The sequence below is a fragment of the Balaenoptera ricei genome, chromosome 2 (genome assembly GCF_028023285.1).
Source record: "Balaenoptera ricei isolate mBalRic1 chromosome 2, mBalRic1.hap2, whole genome shotgun sequence".
NCBI classification, from domain to species: Eukaryota; Metazoa; Chordata; class Mammalia; order Artiodactyla; family Balaenopteridae; genus Balaenoptera; species Balaenoptera ricei.
Window position 1 is genome coordinate 139,570,989 of NC_082640.1, and position 16,795 is coordinate 139,587,783.

The window sequence follows — 16,795 nt, forward strand, 5'->3', positions numbered from 1 at the left end:
GCTGTTTGAGTTCTTTTATACAGTTATATAAAAAAGGTATCAATTACATTTTAAACATATACATAAATATAAGCATAAGCACTTAAGAAACTTCTCTCCGTTCCATTTCTGTCTTTTCACCTGGTAGAATGTGTATACATGTGTTCATGTGTGTGTATACACATATACAGGATATGGGACAAAACCTTACTGACCTCAGGTAAGTTAGAAGGAAGACTAATCTGACTTCATGAGGAATACTAGGAGCTGACTATAATATTCTAAGAAATTAATTTGTACTAAAATCTTAGCTGAGGAAGATAATTACAGAGAACAGACTGGCAGATAGCCAGTCCATTCGTTCCTGTAGATCAGTGATTTTACGACTTGATGTCCATCAGAATTACCTGGAGAGCTTGTTAAATACCCAGACTATTGGACTCCACTCCTTGGAGATGCTGATCTAGTAAGTCTAGGGTAGGACGCGGGGATGTAGGTGGAAATCGGTGCTTCACAATTTACTCTGCAACCTTGGGCAAGTTAGTTTTTTTGCTTCGGTTTCCTCTTCTATAAAGTGGAGATAATCTTACTCTCCTCACAGGGACATTGTGAGGATATAAAGACATAACATGCATAAATGCTTATTGCAGTGCCTGGTACCTGGGAATTGCTCAGTGAATGAGCACTTAATAGAGTAGCACTTGTTTTCATTTCTTTGAGCTGTGTGCTCACTGTTAATGAAACTCAGCTGTGGAGTCTGAATCCCACGTAGACCTGTTCTTATTCCAGGGTCCGTAGACGGCCCTGCCATGTCCCGACTCCTCATTAGCAAGCAAGCTGTTGGACCAAAGGAGGGAGGAGGAGGAACTAGGTTAAGTAGTATGGAGGCCCCTCCTTGCTAGAAAGCCAACTCAGGGCTGCCAAAGGCCTGTCGTGTTCTACAAAGTGTTAGTTTTGTCTTTGGAAAATAGCAGCTGATATTTGTAGAGTTGTGGTAGAACAAATTAACTGTAACAAAAACTATTTCATTAATGGTCTCATTTTTTAAATCATTTCTAAACATTTTTTTAAACAAAGAAAGTATGTTCCCTGACAAATGTAGTTGATAGAATGTTGCCTTTCTGCATGTGGGGTAAATTTAGTGTTTGGGTCATTTTTAATTCTCCATGAGTTGAACTAATAGGGACTGTTCTAAATGATTTTAATCATCAGATAATAAATATGGGAACTTGGAAATTTTTGGAAATCAAGTGATGGTAAATGTAGGAGCCACAGAATTTTTGAGTGATATAAATTATGGGTAAGAGGTTATACCTCTTCACTGAGACGAAAGTGAACAGTTCTTTTTCTGGAGCATATTTTAAACATTCTTGCTCAATAACAAACCATTGACATTGAGAATCAAATGCTGTTTTTATTAGAAAGTTCCATATAGAGTATATTTTTAGATAATGCTTTCGTTCTTATTCTTAATACCTCATACTCTATGGCATTTTTTAAAGTTCCCATTGCTCCTGAAGATTAAAGAACTTGAAAAATTTCACAATCAGCTAAAATGTAGCCTTAAAGACTCATAATATGCAAATGCAAAAAACTCAAGCTTGTTTTCACAGCAGGTAAGACTTCAGAGCCACAGCCTTACTTAATTACAGTTTTTAAACAAGAACATTGTTATTTCCTTAATAGTTGTTAAAGAGCTTTATCAGTTAGGCTCCAAATACTTGATTTAAACTAGGGGAACAATAATAATCATATAGGATGTGTGGAGGAAATGCACAGCATTATTTGAACAGCAGTTACACAAAATTACAACACAGTTCATTTTGCATACACTGTGTGGTTTGGCATTTTTCTTTTAACGTTTTGGCACGTTTTACCCAGAGTGCTTTGTATATGACATTTTATTATTTTATTTTATTTTTTAAAATTAATTAATTAATTAATTTATTTATTTTTGGCTGCGTTGGGTCTTCGTTGCTGTGTGCAGGCTTTTTCTAGTTGCATCGAGCGGAGGCTACTCTTCATTACGGTGTGCGGGCTTCTCTTGTTGTGGAGCACGGGCTCTAGGCATGTGGGCTTCAGTAGTTGTGGCACGTGGGCTCAGTAGTTGTGGCTCACGGCCTCTAGAGCATAGGCTCAGTAGTTGTGGCACACAGGCTTAGTTGCTCTGTGGCATGTGGGATCTTCCCGGACCAGGGCTCGAACCCATGTCCCCTGCATAGGCAGGCAGATTCTTAACCACTGCGCCACCAGGGAAGTCCCATGACATTTTAAAATACAGTCAAAACTAAAGATTATAGAAGTCCTAGACTGTATGACATCTGAAGTCTCAAATTTGTAGTATCTAATTCAATTTTATTTAACATTAGACACTTTTTCCATTACTTTATCATTTTCTTTATTTAAGCTTATTTGTAAAGTGGAATTACAGTAATACAGAACTCAAATCCAAAGTCTTTTTAGTGAATGAAGATAATACTGATTTCCTATTGGCAAATGTATTCCGCCAGTGGTGTTGGTGAATTTGTATTGATACATTTTCCCTAAATTCTTACGTGGCACATTACTAAATGATCTGCTCAGTGGGTCAGAGAGTAGTCTGTAGTCATGGAACAGAAGGAAGGTGAGGAGCCCACGGGAAAATCAGATCCCTGGCTTTCGTTCATCAGACATTTACTGAGTGCCTGCTGTATATCCTGAATATAAAATAAGACACTGTCCCAGCTTCACTGAGTTCCTGTAACTTCTAAAACAGCCTAAGTGGTACTCTCTGGCCTTACATAAATACTTTCTGCACTTTCTAGTGGATAAGGTGCTTCAGATTATTTGCCGTTTAATAGTGAATGTGGAAAAGAGCTGTAAACCTATTTTTCTTACTCCAGTTGACATTGTCACCATTTTGAATTGTTTGGCTTTCAGTTGTCAAGAGATCTCAACATGTTTTTATTTTCTGAGTCTGAGTTACATATTAAGGTATGATAAGAAGTCATTAATTCAGAGTTAACTAATTTAGAATTTGTAATCATTAAAACTGTAACTGTCATCATTGTTGAAGAAAGAAGTTGCAAGTTAATATTACAAATACGAGGGGAAATGCCACATAATATATGTACCTAGAATGCTAAACTGTCATGTTGCACATATTTTATTAATATACACATACAAAAATATTGTAATACACAAATGAGCAAAGGTGTGAGTTGCTGCCTCTGCCTCTACTAGCTACATGACTGCAAGCTGTCTGGGTTTTCTTTTCTACTTCTATCAGATGAAGAAATTGACCCATGTGGTCTCTTAGTGTCAATCCTAACACTAATAAGCTTTAGTGGTTCTGAATTCAACAAGGCAGACTCATTAGAATTACTGTCTCCCAAAACACTTCATTAAACATTTGAAAAGTCATTAGAACTATATCTTTTAAAGACTGTTATCGTTCAACATGTGACTTTTCAGAATAACTTAACCCCAGAGTTCCAAATTAATATGGTTTTATTATGTTTAAGTTATACTAGGACTCAGAAAAAGAACCTGGTTTAGGTACTTACAAGATGTGTCAATACAAGTTATTATTAAAGTAAATAAAAGCTAGATATTCACTCATTGTGCAGTATGTGAGCATTTTGTTTAGACCATCAAGAAGAAAACATTCCTTGTAAAAATACTTGCCAAATTAATAATTTTGATAATCTGATTAGGCTACTTGGGGTTCCTTCTGAAATACATATTTATCATGCACCATATCTATAGAGTAAGGCCTTGTCCATGTATCCTAAGATTTATGAGTCTTGTACAAGATTGCAGTGGTACTTTATTACCAGGTTGTAGAAATTTGAATTGTGATCATTATTGAAACACAGCTGCAGATTAAAGTGATTTCCATAAACCAACTGTTGTTTAGCTAGTGTCAGCTTGTCCCTTCAAGGCATGTATTTAGGCTGCATTACATTGCCTGATTGTGGCTCACTGTCTGGACTTGGCTGAATTGTTATCTTAGATGTGTGTTTGTCTTTGTCTTTTTTCCTATAGGTTAAAATTCTGTGTCACCAGTTGCTGGTCCAGGTGTGTGACCTACTCAGGCTAAAGGACTGTCACCTCTTTGGACTCAGTGTTATACAAAGTAAGTCTCAATCCCATCTCTGATGGAGTTAGCCAGCTGTCCCTGAGGAAGTGACATTTCATAGCTGTAACTTAAATTGAGCATATTGTTATGTAATTATGATTGTCAAAATACCCGTAAACTGATCATGATTTTTAATCTAGTACTCATATTTTAATATGCGTACTGTTCTGTATTTCTTACAAGTTTAGAATTTTAGGTCATGAATTTATTATGGTTTGAACTTAAAAACTGGTTCCTCTTTAGGAGTCTGGGTTTTATGTGTTTGCTCTTTTATGTTTTAATGAACTAAGCTTGATTTTTGTTTCTTTGCACTCAGGGAGCAGCTGGCGCTAGTAGGAAATTGGATGTTTTTGTAATTTAATTTGTTTTATAATTTTTAACATTAGAAGACATTTAGACATAATAAAACTGACTTTCCTCTATTCAAGTTCTCTTGCTGTTGAATATATAGTATAACAAAGTGATCTATTAATTTACTCTTATTTTCTGTTTTTCCTCCCTTACCCCTTCTCTTTTTTCCAGTCAGAACACATGACTTGGAGATATGGGATCAGTTTCTTCTGTATACTTTATGTGGAAAAGATTTTCAAGCAAAGGGCTCCATATAAGCTTTCTCTGCCAATAACACCTTAGTTAGAGTTAAGTTCCCAGGGTTTAAGTGCAGCCATTCCTTAAAACGTTCTTCTTTCAAATCATATTTTAAGATTTCTCAAAGTTAGTCTTCTAGATGCCAGAAACCTTTCAAATCTTTGCTCAGTTTTCCAAGGAGACCTTTTTTGTGAAATTTATCTATATTTTATATTTGGATATGAATTATTTTCTACTGCTGGAATTGGTTTCAATTTAAAGGCTTATGATATCTTGAGAATCTGGTTAGTACCATAAAATGCTTAGGTCTGCCACGTTGGAAAGTATATCATGATCAACTGATCAACAAGTTCAGCTCCAAAATGTGAGCAGTTTTCAGTTGTCTAAAAAGACAGCTCTGGAGAGGCCAGGGAGCATGGAGCAGGAAGTGAGGAACCAACCATTTGCTCTTCAGTTTCTTCCTGTGGTAGTGAAAGCAATAAAAACACAAATGCTCAGCTCTATCCTTGTATTAGTATACACCTCAGTCATTCTTTCAAGGAAGGGTCTGGGGGTATAAGATGCCCTACAGATTCTAATAACCTTACTTTTATTTTGTACTCAGAGTTAATTCTTCTTACTACAGCTACAGCCAGACTGTTGATCTTTGTTGTTGAACAAGTCAATCTCATAAAACCAGTTTACAGCTTCCTTAGGTTTCAAAATAAGAGTTCTTCAGATGTCCTTTTTAAAAGAGAGATTGCAGGATGGCAAAAAAACATTGGAGCAGGAATCAGATGACCTGGTTCTGATTTTGGTTCTACCAATAACTAGCCGTGTGGCTTTAGACATATCCCTTGCCTTCTCTCCATTTCAGCTTTCTCTAAGGTCAAATGGAAATCACTGTTCCACCTGTTTCCAGGATTGATGTGTGCTTGAGAATTCCTAAAGTACAAAGCTCTGGTCAAACTGTCAGATGGTAGAGACACAGTGATAGTTTAAAAAAATATGTATGTGCCATCATTATGGTGAACAGTCTGTTCTATTCATTATGTTGCTTCTTCAGACAGGAACTCAAGCCAAACACAAATCAGATTCAACAGGAAGGTTGTCTGATCTTGTCCATTTCATGTTTAATTGGTAACATAAGAGAGATGAGAGATAGTTTTAGTTGACGTGATTAGTGGATTTTAGTAGCGTCCTCTTGTTTTGGGGACCTCTTCCTTACCAGTTTCATCCAAACTGGTTGACTTAATATGCCATTCATAGACAAAAAGTGGCCTTACCCTTCCTGTTCTCTTATGACGCTTTTCCAGTCAAACTCCAACATTCAGTCATGAGTGACAGCGTGGTCAAGTGTGTTATCCGTGGAGTAGTCAAAGAGACACACTTCTCTTCCAGAATGAGTACATTTGTATCCAGGGCTTTCCAAGAGCATGCCCCCATAGTGATGGTTAGAGGAAAAGGAAGGAGCTTTTTTAAAAAAGATTGAAAACTGTACAAGATAGGAAGGCTTTTCATATGAAATATCTCTCTCTTTAAAAGAGTCCATTTGGGAAATCGGAAAATTTTTACATTTTTTACCAGCTTGTTTTCACATGTTTAGATCATTTTTACATGGGTTTTTTAGCAGTCTTATTTTCTGTTCATCTTAAGAACATCATTCCCTTGAAGAAATATTTTGGCATTCATTCTTGTTTTGCATAAGATTCTCCTCCTCTTCCCACAAGGTCAATCCCAAAGGCAGTGCGAGTAATGCTTTATCATTTCTTCATGCTGTTTTATGCGGAGGAGACAGAGAAGGAATAGTCTAAAAGACTTCTCTTCACAAAGCACATGGGTCTTAAAGACTATTCTTCACAAAACACATGGGTCAGGCTCCTCACTTGGGAATGGGTTGGTTCTCATCAATGTTTTCTAATTTCTTACATAGAATTAAGGCGGTGTTTCTGCCCTGTTTCATTACTTTGCACTTATGAGATGAGTCCTCTGTGAGCCAAACAAGAGCATGTTTTTCTAAAACCGAGTAACACCCACAGTGTTGGAAGTTAAACTGTAAGTTATAACGACCCCAGAAACTAAGTAAAAGTAAGAGTTGGAATCTAATATTTCTTCTAAATGTTAACATATTTTTAATGAGACGTGTTCTGTATTGCAAAAGCAAAATAATTCATAAAGATTGTCATTAATGTCTATCCCACAGAACCTTTTATCTTTTAATATCCTGTTGAGTTTTCTTGGTAATATGTGAATTCAGGGTACTTTCACAAATCTTGAGGCTTTTTTGAAAAACCCATTTCTTTTCTTTTAAAAAAATCTATCCTTTATCACCTTGTTTCCTTTTTTTTTAATGTGCAGATAATGAACATGTGTATATGGAGTTGTCACAAAAGCTTTATAAGTATTGTCCAAAAGAATGGAAGAAAGAGGCCAGCAAGGTACGACAATACGAAGTCACTTGGGTGAGATTACATTTATGAGCAAAATTCTTTTGATTTTTTAAAAGGTTTATTTTAATTATTATACATTAGAAAAATATCTTAACACTTTATACAGTAAAGATTGGGAAAGGGAAATGAATTATAAGTTCTAAAATATCCCATTAGTGAAGTGTTAATAGCTTATAGCATGTAGCAATAGATTTTGAATATCTGCTAAAATAATATTGGATAATAACTTTTTAGTAATCTTGGGATAATGTTTTGAAATGAAAAGCATGGAAAAAGTATTTGTTCCTGTTCTTCGGCCACGTTAGTTGTCAAAACTGATGGTCTAGAAATTATTAGTCATTTTAAAATCCACTTTTACTATCCTTTCATTTGATATTTTGTTACTTTATTGAACCAGTGCCTTCCATTTGCATAGGGGAGCATTCACTGGGAATTTACCTAGTGTTTTCAAGATCACCCCCTCGCAAATCAGTACTAATCCCCAGTGTCTAATCCTCAATCCTCCAATTTGTATTTAAGAATTCTTGGAGTAAACTGGAAGGCTACTTCAAAGCCAACTACAAAGTAAGGAACGTGAATGTCTAAATAAACAAACAGCATGTTAGCATTTGGTATGTGGAATGTCAGACGAACAGAACATTGTAATGAGGAGCAAATGGTCACCACAGGGGACAGAGCTGAGAGAGGAGCTGGATCTCAGCTAGAAATTTCCACTGGCATTTATTTTTATCTTCCCGTATGTTGTCATTGGCATTACAGTGAATGAGTATCAGATATAGTTATAAAACTTCCCGTTTTCGCGTAAACCTGGTATCCATCTAGGACAACTGAGACAACTGTCTACCCGCTGCAAGCCCCTACTCATTAGAAGTAGATCAAACCTTTCAGTGTTTAAAAAGTAACTTGTAAATAATGGTATTTGTTGTTTTTGAAACCCACTTTTGAAGTAACTAAAAACAGCCTGATTTTTACGCATGTCTTTGTTTAGGGTATTGACCAGTTTGGACCCCCTATGATCATCCACTTCCGCGTGCAGTACTATGTGGAAAATGGCCGATTGATCAGGTATGAGGACAGGGAGAAATTCCAAACATTTATTTTTCTACAGTACTCATCCTCTAACATATCAGATAAAGTACTTGTGTTTATTGTTTGTCTCCACCTGCTAGAATATAAAAGAGCAGGGATTTTTAAAAAATATTTTTACGCACGCATGTATCTTCAGTCCCTAAAACAGAGGTACAGTAGACACTCAATAAACATGTGTTGAATGAATGAGTGATCATGTTAGACTATCAGTGAAAATGTTAACAATCTCATCAGCTCACATTTTCTCTACTCCACGTTTTCAATAACAAATCAGTCACCAAAAAGATATTTCCTTTAAGAAAGAGCTAGCACTCTTGTGTAAAGTGGAAAGTTGGTTAATGGATTATATTCTTTTCTGGTGGTGGTGTGGGGAGTGGAACAGCAGCAGGAACTCTGTCTTATAAAAATGCATGGGTGTTTATATAGCCTGGTTTTCTTTTCACTTTTGGGGTCTTGCTTCTGTTCTTGGCAGTAGCTTTAAAGCTAAGATTACGCCCAGTGGAGGTATCCTGTGTGAATCTTAGATGCAGTTTGGCAAGGGCAGGTAATTGATTCTTTTTCTGGAGGCAGATGCATGAATAATACTGTGCTCATGATACAGACTCAGAATTCCCCAGTTTAGAAGCTCAGTTTATTATTTGTATAGGAGGATTCAGTGCTGGAAGACTTTGAGGTGATTTTGTTGGCTGATAGAAAATACTAGAAATGTGAACTCTGTGCTTTACTTATTTATTTTTAAATTTTGAGAAACCCCACATAAAAGGGACAAAGATACATGTGGCTAATGAGTTGTATCTGAGATTTGCTCTTAATATCTATGTTACTGCCACATGCAAATTAAAAAGTAAAAAATATTAGCCTGTAAAGAATGTTTTTAAAGCAGAGAAACTTTTCTAGTTATTCTCAGTTTATATAAAACTTTTACTCAGTTTACTTAATTGGAATGGAATGTGCTGGAAAGAAGGAAAATATATTATTTAGCCACTAATTAGCCCCCTGGGACTAATGAATGTTTAATTGATCCACACTTCTGCCCTTTTCCCCAGTGATGAGCTAGTCCAAACACTGTGTACTCAACATTATAAAAAGAAGTGCTCTGAAAAGTCATAAGGGAAAAAAAATTACATAAATGCTTTATTTTTAAATTTTAAACTTTTCATTTTTAAACACAGTCTTGGTTAAAGTAAACCCATATGTTTTTATTATCATCAACTAATGAGCTATTAATCTCAGGTGAACATTCAACCTAAAATAATAGGAAGACAAATACTCATTAAATACATACACAGACACACACACACACACACACACACACACACACACACTTTTTTCTTGCATTTTTCCTTTGATCACAGAGGCGTCCTGTTTGCCTGTGACATTTTTTGGAGCTTGACCATATTTTTCCCCAGTCAGCACTTCTTACTCAGTGTATTTAATGGGGACTGTATTTATTTCTGACCTCAATGGATTGTAATGAGTGCACTATTAGTATTTCCATTTGTGACGACTATCATGATTCTTACATCATGTGCCTATAAAATCACACCCATAAAGTAACAGCCACTTAATTAAAAAAAAAAAAAAAGATTTAAGGAGAGTTTTCAGTTTATTCATTCTTAGAGGAAAAAAAAAAAAGACTATTCATAGTTAGGCAAATTCTTTTCTAGTAGGGCATATAAACAGAAATATTTTGAAAAGGGCCTTAGTGTATTTGTAATGTGCTCAGATGAAAAACAAAACGAAAAAGGACAGCATAACATTCAAGCCAGGATTGTCTCCTCAAATTTGTCCTTATTTGTGTCATGTGTGCAGCATTATTGTAGCAAAATTATTTTAATACAGACAACAGATGCCTAGGCTTCTATTCTAATACTTGTTCAATGTAGTATATCCCATATTGGAGTGGAATGATTCAGATCTGTTTTCCATTCTCTGAATGAATCAAATGCTGTTGGCCATAGGAAGTGTTATTTTTGCCGTCTGGGTTGTCTGACTTGGGGTCCTGACGCTCTGCGACCTTGGTGAAGCAGCAGTTAGGCAGCAATCAGGTATTAGCTACAACCTCCCCCTTTTCAGTGAGTGAGGAGGGAGGGGGAAGGAGGGTAGCAGGAACAGAAGAGCTCTTGTCACCAGATGGATAGCAGGATTTGGGTTCTGTTTACATGCCTTTAGATTGTTCCATCAAAATGTGAGTTCTGTTTTATTTTCCTAGTGACAGAGCAGCAAGATACTATTATTACTGGCACCTGAGAAAACAAGTTCTTCATTCCCAGTGTGTGCTCCGAGAGGAGGCCTACTTCCTGCTGGCAGCCTTCGCGCTGCAGGCTGATCTTGGGAACTTCAAAAGGAATAAGCACTATGGAAAATACTTTGAGCCCGAGGCTTACTTCCCGTCTTGGGTAGGCACTGTTTTCAAATTCTAAAGTGTTTTCTCTAGCACATTTCTAGTTCATTGTGTGGGTAGTCATGCTGCTACAAGAACTGGGAACCCAGATGTTTGATGGCCAGTACACCCTCCATCACGCCCAGATACACATTTCACACTTGAGAGCGTGGCACATACAGTCTCTCGATGGACTCAATCTGCTTATGGCTTATGAGGAAGAGGATTGCTATCCATCCTAAAGATGGTGGAACTTGGAATTTGCCAGCCTTCTTTCGGCATTTACATGGCCTTGACCTTCTTATTTACTCTTAATTCAAGCAGCATTTTTTCCCTTCGAAGGGAGAAAAACATTACCCTTTAAAAGGTGAGATCATTCACAGCTTCTCCTGTGTTGAGGAAACAAATATAAGTAAACTGCTTGCTCTGACCACCATCTCCTTCACTCTCAAAAGAGGAGCCACCCCCTTAGTTCAGCAAGAAAACTTAGGTTATTTGAGCACTGACTGTCTCAGAGGTCCTTTCTCCATCCCCACCCTGTTGATATCGCTTCCCATTCTTCCTCTAGGTCTCTCCTGAGACGTCTCTCTCTCTCTCTCCCGTATCTTCAGCCTCTATCCCAACTAGCTCTTCTTAAGTCAGAACATACTTTGTTTGGTTCACACCTCCCCATCCTCAGGGAAGAAAGGAGGGAGGGAAAGAAGACCTACCAATCTCGCCTTCCCTTCTCAGTAAAGCTTCTTGAAAAAGTGACGACGTATATTTGATTTTTTAGCTTCTTTACTTCGACGTGTAGTCCTCAACCCACATCCATCTGCCTTCTTTGCTCACCACCCCCTCCACTCATGGTGCTGTCCTTAAAGCCAGCGGTGACCTTTAAATTGCCAAATCCGTTGGACACTTTTCACTTCTTTTCCTGAATTTCTCTGCTGCATTTGACACTTAGTCACTCACATCCCAGGAGATCTCCTCCAAATTAATGCTTTTTACAACCACCTATGTGCTGGCACCTCCTGAATCTGTTTCTCTCCCCTATGTCTGTAAGACATCTGTTTACCCATAGGCACCTCACACTCAGAATGTCCCAAATCAAATTCGTCTTCTTCCCACCTCAATTCTCTGTGTTCCTAACCTCAGCCGGTGGCACTGCCGTCCACCTGATCACCCAGAAACTTGAGTCACTCGGGGCTCTTTCTTATCACCCTCCTTTCTCCCTGCCCCATCCAGTCGACGAGAACATCCTCTAACATAAACCCTTGATTCCGCATCACCCAGCTTAAGAAATAAGATCCTCTTGTATTTTTGTTGCTCTTAACTTCCTAAACATTACCACGTGTCCTCCCCGTCGTGGTTCTTCATGTTTCCCAGCCTCCAGCTCTCATCAGCACTCCTGCAGACGCGTGTCCCTGCTTCAGGCTTTACTTGCAGCTTGCAGAGGAGTTGATTTTGCTCCTGATTTAAACCTTCATCTGCGGAGTGAAGCCCCGGCTCCCAAGCCTGACCTAGGAACTTCCCGGCATGTGGTCCCTGCCAGCCTTTCCAGCTTCCTTTCTGGTTGTCCTGCACCTTGTGTGTTGTGCTCTAGCAACACCCAGCAATTCCTGTGTCTGCACACCTACTGTGGTGTTTCACACATTGGGCCTTTCTGTCTGCAGCTCCTTTAGCTGGTGAGGCCCCCTCCCTGTTTTACCTGGCTACTCGTGCTCATCAGCTCAGGTGTGGTTCCCTGGGCAGACTGTCTAGGTGCCCAGTGCCCCTCCTCTGGGCTCAGTAAGACCCTGAACATAAGTATTTTATTTTCAAATGCTCTGTTTGTCTCTTGCACCCAGTGATCTAAGTGTTTCTTAGCATATTCTAAAGGACAGGCGTAAACTTAACCTTTTCTGTTTCTTCGGCATTTCACATCACGGTGCTCAACATAAGCTTTTGTTCACTGGCTGACTGTGCTTCAGTTGTTCAAGAAAACCCACAAAAGATGTCAGGCTATTACATAGCAATGTCTGTTGGGCCAAAATTAACCTGTATTTACATTCCCTAGTTATCAACAGGTACTCAATGACCCTTGGTCTTTAAAGCAGAGCTTGCCATTAGTGTGCCATGGCACCCAGGGTGCTGAGATACCAGCTTTCTCAACCCTTGCGATCACCAAAATCATCTACTTCATTGCCCTCACAGATATTATTTTCTAGGGGTTCTTTGACCTGAAAAAGGTTGACAAGTACTGATTTAGGTGATCTCCATGTAAAAGGAACCTAGAAAGAAAAATCTGTAACTTGAGTTCTCAGCAAAACTTGATTATTGGCCAATAACTCATCATGTTTAATTCTCCTTAAAATATTCATAGGAAGAAACAAAACATCAGGAACTATAAAAACAATGATAAAACTAAAAATTCTCTAATTTTCAAATCCTGGTCATTTTAAGCACTAAAATGCTTTTTGTTCACTTTGCATAATTCTTTCCATATTTTATAATCTTCGTGAAACCAGCTAAGACTTTTAACTTATCACACCTTTCTTTGAGCCTGCAGCTACTGGATACTGTATATTTTTGATATCTAAAAGCTTTGACTACTCTCTGATGAAAACTGAAGTCGCAGTGAATTGTAATGAATATTTGCGTGAAACTGTTTTCTCATAAGTATTCGAGTAAAGTGTTCATATCAGCCTCTTATGCAAAAACCAGAAATGTTTCTGAGAATTCCTCGCAGTCCCCTGCTTTCTTCGGATTAGCATTTAGAACCTCCCACTCTGTGGCTGTAATTTTAGAAGAGTTAAGTCGGATCCGGAACCTGAAGATGTGCTGACAGTGGCTGCATTTCATGGTACCAGTAATTCTGCAAGTATAAGCAGTGAGGTGGACAAAATTGTGCAAGTTTGCATGGTTTTTCTTTGTTGGTGATTTTAAAGCCAAGAGAACATATTTTTCCCATTTCTTGTGATTTTTCTTCTTAGATATGGAGTACTACAGCTAAATTGACTCTGTAGCTTCTAGTATTAGCTGATTCAGCCAGGTCACATAACAGATGATCAAAAAAGAATAAGCGTGGGAAATTTTCTAATGGAAATCAGCCAGTTTACATGGCCTGTTTTCGGCTCTCATCCTTTCATCATTTGGGGGATGAGGGTAGTATTTGCATCCCTCCAACAAATGTTGCATTGTGCTCCCATTGTATCCCAACAGGTTGTTTCCAAGAGAGGAAAGGACTACATCCTGAAGCACATTCCAAACATGCACAAAGATCAGTTCGCACTGACAGCTTCTGAAGCTCATCTTAAATATATCAAAGAGGCCGTCCGACTGGATGATGTTGCCGTCCATTACTACAGATTGTATAAGGTACAAAACTGCAGTAGGTCTGCAGCCATACCTCCTTGATCAGGAGAAGCTTTTATTGAAAGTTGTCATTTTAATTTTTTTTAATGGGCTTCTAAAAGAGTTTCATTTCAAGCGCTGTTTGTCATCATTGGTCAGTCTTGGAGTCAATGATGCTTTTCCTCAGTCCTGGGAGCAGAACGGAGTCTCTTTAATGGTCCTAGTATTGAGATAACAAGTGGCTGTAGGTTGTGCATCTGGCATTTCAGTGATTATGAAATAGTTATTTTTCTCCTTCCCAAATCTGCATTTCTGCCTTGGGGAGTAACATTTGCAACTTGTTCAATCAGTAATTTTTAATACTCCTTGAAGTGAAGCCGTACCTGCATGTATCCATTAGTAATAAGAACATCACCACAATAGCTAATGTTTATTGAGTATTGTGTTTATGGGGCCACTTTATATTTATCCTCTTTTTAAAATCCTCATAACTATAAGATAGGACTGTAATCTTCATTTTACAGACCAGGATACACACCAAAGATCACAAAACTAATAAGAGCCAGGATTCAACCCAGGTCTACTTGACAAGAGCCTGTGTGCTTAAACCACTGACTCTGTGCTGTCACTCTAAAGTTTGTTACTGCCATTCTCCTGTGTCCTTGTGTTTTGTGTTCTTGTGTCTCTAGCCTCATTTTTCCATCCTGGGTCAGAGGTCACAGACCCAAATAATAACTGGGGCGGGCTCTGCAGGGAATCACTGGCAATACTATTTATCACGTTCTGTCTTCTCTCCTGCTTCTCCTTCCCACTCCTCTCCCTATTTCACAAGTATCACTTCCATGGCAAGAACCCTTGAATTCCCACTTAAGTATTCAAAGGTATATTTCTTCTCCAACCAAATAGGATGAAGTGGTTCAGAGTGTGGTCTGTTGGGCCTACCTTGCTGGGATTAAATCCCAGCTTCACCCCTTACTGTGTAACCTTAGGCATGTTACTTAGCCTCTCTGTGCTTTAGTTTCCCCATAGATAAATGGGGATGGTAACATACCCAATAAACTCTGAGATTTATTGAAGACTAAAGGAATTAGTGGTTGAAAAGTGCTTAAAACAGTACCCAGCATGTGTTAGGCATGAAATTAAACGTGTTGCCTTTACCATTATCATTGTTATTATTAGGTTTGTTATCTCTCCTACATCCTTTGTGGTAAGATTAGCATAACCAGACAATTGGAGACTAGACCGTAGTTTGGATATATTGCTGGGTAATTTTCCTGGCTGGTTCAAAAGACTTAAAAAGAGAGCAAAGGATGTTATTTTTTCTCTTTCATGCGCAAGAGATGCATTGTTAATGCCCTGTCATCTTTCAAAGGCATAGAGTTCCACAAGATCTCTTCAGCTAAATTCCTGGAAGACTGAATTCTTTTTTTTCTTTTAAGGGAGTTCATTGTGACACCTCAATTTATATGAGAAAATGCAAATAAATGACCTTTTTTGACAATAAATTTATATTTTTAAATGTATTAGAAGTATGAATGATACATCAGCAAGACTGTGGCTTTATAAACCCTCCATCAGCATTCACTCATGCTGGGATCCTAGGCAACTGTTGCTACAATCCTGGGCATCTGTTAAGTGGGAATGATCCTATACATATCACAGGTTGGGAAGATTCAACAAGATGGTGAATCTGAAATAACCAGATGGAGTGCCTGGCACATTAGTGAATGCTCAGTAAATATTGGTTGCTTTTTATTTTCTAGGGAAGCTTTGGTATTTTAAAGAATCCTATTAAGATCCTATTAGGAATCCTTTAGTGAAGTAGATATCTCCAATTTATCTTTCATGTAAAAATTAATCTTTCAATTTGCTTAAAGTGCACTACTTTTATGTGTCATAGAAAATCACTCTGGTCTGCTTAAAACAAGATAACTAATATTAATGAACTCAATGAGGTGGGGAAATAGATATTTTTTCCTTATAGGCAGAATTTTCATTCTTTAAAGAAATCACGTGGCCGCCATTAAAACTGCGTCATTTAAGGACTGTTAATAAAATGGAGACAGAAGACAGGAAACTTAAAACAACAAGAACAACAACAAAAACAACCTCTGTGCCTCTTTCCCAGTAATACGCACCTCATACACGCACGACCAGCATTTTTATGAGCACAATCTTATTTCAGGAAGCAATCAGAACAGCCTTGAAAGGGAAATTGGCCTAAGCTCATAGTGATGGATTGGTTTCTCCTGTTAAGTCTGTACTGTATGTGCCTTTCTTGATGTGAAGAGTTATTAGTGGGAAAAAACAGCCCCAATAGTGGAAATAGGCTGTGGCTTCTCTTTACTATGCCAGGTAAGGATGCATTTTCTAAAAATATCCCTTTCCATGATCATGCAAAAACTGGCAGTAAATGTAATAAAGATCTGCATGTACTCATTTATTGTTTTTATTGAGAAATCTCATAATGAAAATGTTTTAGTTACTCAGCAATTTTGTTTTCTATTTTGAACTTTATACCTTATATCCACTTGTTACAGATGAGCACTTAGAAGATGTGGCCAAGTTCAGAATACATTCTTAATTGTACAACTTTTTCCCTTATACTTGTTGTAGTATTTTTTTTTTTTTTAGTTTATGGTTTAGCTGGTAGAATGTATATCATATTGGCAAGTGATAATTGAACTTCTTAAACATAAGTATTTTCTTTCAAGACTAACTAAATGTAAAGCTTTTATAGCTTTATTAGCTATCTTCATGAAAGAGCATTAACTATTCAGGCTTGCCTCTGACTTTGTTTTCAGAGTTGGGAGATTTAACCAGTTTTAAACACATAAAGTCTAGTACACCTCAGAATATAACTACAACCTTATATTCAAGATTCTAACTTCT

General features: G+C 37.7%; 1 protein-coding gene across 3 annotated transcripts in view; it reads left to right on the forward strand.

Annotated features, from left to right (window-relative positions):
- Positions 1 to 16,795, forward strand: part of FRMD6 (FERM domain containing 6) — an 83,970-nt gene that overhangs the window by 45,960 nt on the left and 21,215 nt on the right. For 2 of the 3 annotated variants that reach the window (XM_059914228.1, XM_059914230.1), the window contains exons 3-7: positions 4,006 to 4,096; positions 7,025 to 7,128; positions 8,105 to 8,181; positions 10,418 to 10,604; positions 13,772 to 13,927. In XM_059914228.1, the coding sequence (XP_059770211.1) occupies positions 4,006 to 4,096; positions 7,025 to 7,128; positions 8,105 to 8,181; positions 10,418 to 10,604; positions 13,772 to 13,927 (615 nt within the window). The remainder of the gene's footprint in view (positions 1 to 4,005; positions 4,097 to 7,024; positions 7,129 to 8,104; positions 8,182 to 10,417; positions 10,605 to 13,771; positions 13,928 to 16,795) is intronic. The other variant, XM_059914231.1, reaches the window with a different exon arrangement.